The sequence below is a fragment of the Rhagoletis pomonella genome, unplaced genomic scaffold (genome assembly GCF_013731165.1).
Source record: "Rhagoletis pomonella isolate Grant_MI unplaced genomic scaffold, Rhpom_1.0 Rhpom_scaffold_18450, whole genome shotgun sequence".
Classification (NCBI taxonomy): Eukaryota; Metazoa; Arthropoda; class Insecta; order Diptera; family Tephritidae; genus Rhagoletis; species Rhagoletis pomonella.
This window is the reverse complement of record NW_023476975.1, coordinates 1-2,903: the sequence shown is the minus strand read 5'-3', so window position 1 is coordinate 2,903 and position 2,903 is coordinate 1. Positions and strand designations below refer to the sequence as shown.

The window sequence follows — 2,903 nt, the reverse complement described above, 5'->3', positions numbered from 1 at the left end:
TCCATCATGATGAATTCAAGTACTGACGCGATGAGAAATTCGGGCTTCGAACGACGCCACTTGAGAAAGGGGAAATACAGCGCATACGGCGGATGACCCATAATAATGGAGCCGAGGAACGTGCTGGCCGAGTAGCTGAGAAAGATGGTGAAAAAAAAGATGACAGCCTTTTTTCCGAAACGCGCCAATTTGTACAGTTCAGTGACTTCATCTGCGGCACGACAACGTTTGTCCAGCCGCTGAGTAAGCACGTATGTGGCACGCAGCTTTATCAACATGAAGGCCATAATTACGAGCTTGGTAGAACCGCCGTAGACGTCGAAGGTGACTTGCAGCGAAGTGAGTAGATTGCCGATATTCACCTCCTCTGCTGAAATAGTGAAGAAGATGAGCGTAAAACCGATGGGTAAATAAATTGTACCCAACATGTTGACGAATAGCGAATAAAGAACGTAGAAGAAGCGATAGCGCGTTGGCATTATGACGCCCATATAGAATCCAGCACTGAAGAGATATTTAGTACTGTCCTGGCTATGCACCGGCAGATCGGCTAAATAGTATGAGAACGGCAAGTTATTTGAGTGTTAGAACTTGTCAAAGTGCCCAGGACACAAATATTTGATTTAGGTTCAAGTGGTTTTAGAAGCGCATAGTCATTGGCGCTTTTTCATCTTCACTTACCACATTCCGCCTCCTCAGTTTCTTGTAATGATACCACCGGCTTGGTAGTGCTTAATGAAGCTAGTTGCTGCTTTTCAGCTTCCGGCAGTCGTAAAGCAAAACTTTGCTTTGATTTTGACATCATACTTATTTAAGCAACGTCTGCAGTAGCCTAATTTTTATCGATGCAGCGCAGGAGCTCTATAAACCGTGTCGCCTACAAGTTCGAGCGGAACTTTTCGATCCTCACCCGAAAGATTAGCTTTTATTCGCTATATACGATGTGCGAATATTACCGCTTTTCCATGCAGTGGAATTTGTAGGCGGATACGGTATTCCGCCCATTGAAAGGCACTTGCATAACTCATGCTTTAATTGCTATATTCGATGAGAACAATTGACACGTGCGCTCGGAAATTTCTTATTTTCAAGTGCAGACATACATACTGCACATATACTATGCCATATGTATCTACATTAGGATGGTCAAAAAATGTACAGGGACATCAAGTTTTTCTGCTGGCACCCTCATAATTATAGAAAATAAAAAAGAACCCCGTTTTTTTTTTGAAATCGAAATCCATGTACCACCATGTACACCACCTTGTATAAATTCGCCTTGGAAATCACAATACATCTGCAAAGTTTATGTGTACACTGAGATTTTTTTTTATTTAAATGAAGCAAAAAAGTACAAGCTTATTTTTATTGTACGATTAGTGAATAAAAATTGTTAACACTGGGAGTATTTACATATGTGTGGAATAATACAGTGCCTTAAGAAATGATAGCGACCTACTGGCTGAAAAGTTCCAAAATTTAGTGCGAGGAGTCCATGCACATAGTTACAGCATATTGCAAGCTCGAATTTTGCATTTTCCTTATAAAAGTCCCACTTTAAAGCGTTAATAAATGATTGCACCATTGAAGCAATATGCAACAAAATTTAATGAGGATTTGGAGTTTCTCCAAAACTTAATTTATAATTTAACTTTTTTTTTTGCGCGAAGTTTCCGGGCCATTTGTTGATATTTTCCCTGAAAGTCGCGAAATTTCATTTTTCTGCAATCCGACGTCATAAAAATGTCTCAATCCTATCAACTTTACGCGATGTGATGCTGCCAGGGATTTATATTGAATTTAGATTGGAAATCAATCATTTTCTATATCCTCTTTGAAGTTTTCCAAAAAATGTTGGTGGCAAGTTACAAAAATGGCGTTGCAAGTAATATTTCGCTATTCGTTTAATAATTATTACAACGCACAACATACAGTACGCTTTGCACTGAAAATTTTTGTAAAAAAGATCTCGCGCTTCCACACTTTAATGACGCCATGTGTGTTTTTTTGAATAAATTAAAAAAAAAGCGTTTTTCTTCATACAAATACAGCTCTGGCGACACCGTTAAATGTGAACCAATAAATAATATCGGACCTCCTTGAGAAAAAAATATAGGACCACCCTAATGTACATATGTATTCACTAATAACTTTCATTATGCTGTCATGCGGACATTTCTGACAGTTAAAAATTCTATTTGGTCTAAAAAGAAAGCAGTAATCAGTAATTGTAATTGAGTATCCATTTCAATAAGATAAAAGAATATTCAATGCGCGACACAGATGAATGCTGTTGAGTAATGTTCATTGTAGTACTGCTGTTCATTGTAGTACTGGGTCAAAGTACACTCCGTCCGGCATCAAGGTTTCGCTGTGCTTTAGGTATAGGCCAGGCATAGCTATCGGTTAAAGCTACTTTCAAACACACGATAACGGTAAACACACGTTAGAGTAGAGGTTGGTGGTAAAGCAGTTGGAATCGGTGGGGCATTTGCATGCCGAAGAGACGAAGTGAGTGAACCATATGCTGTTATAATTAATGTTCCACAGATTGTCGGAGCTGTCTCATCTCTGCAACTACGTCAGAAATCGTTAGACGGCGAAAGACCATCATTTCCATGCAAAACCCTTCAAATAGCGTCCTGTTACAGTACCAACTACTGTGCGAATTGGACGATGGTTGAGATACTGTGGCGACCGTGATCTATTCGCATTGCTTGCAGAGTTCACTAAAGTAGTTAGGTTCAGCGAGGCTTCCACTTGGAATGTCTCTATGACCTGTGGCAACCAAGACTACAAGTTGCTGCTATATGACTTTAAAGATTTCTTGCCAACTTGGGTTCGGTGTAGTCAATGAGAGCTTTTCAACTCAAAACAGGTTAAAAGCTAAACTCTGCTTGATT

At 39.5% G+C, this 2,903-nt stretch overlaps 1 protein-coding gene across 1 annotated transcript; it reads right to left on the bottom strand.

Annotated features, from left to right (window-relative positions):
* Positions 1-8: 8 nt before the first annotated feature.
* Positions 9-494, bottom strand: LOC118757480 (odorant receptor 42a-like; the record flags this gene model as incomplete). The annotated part of the gene is made up of 1 exon (XM_036492192.1): positions 9-494. A coding segment is annotated over exon 1 (483 nt), but the record flags the coding sequence as incomplete, so codon positions are not given.
* Positions 495-2,903: the final 2,409 nt, after the last annotated feature.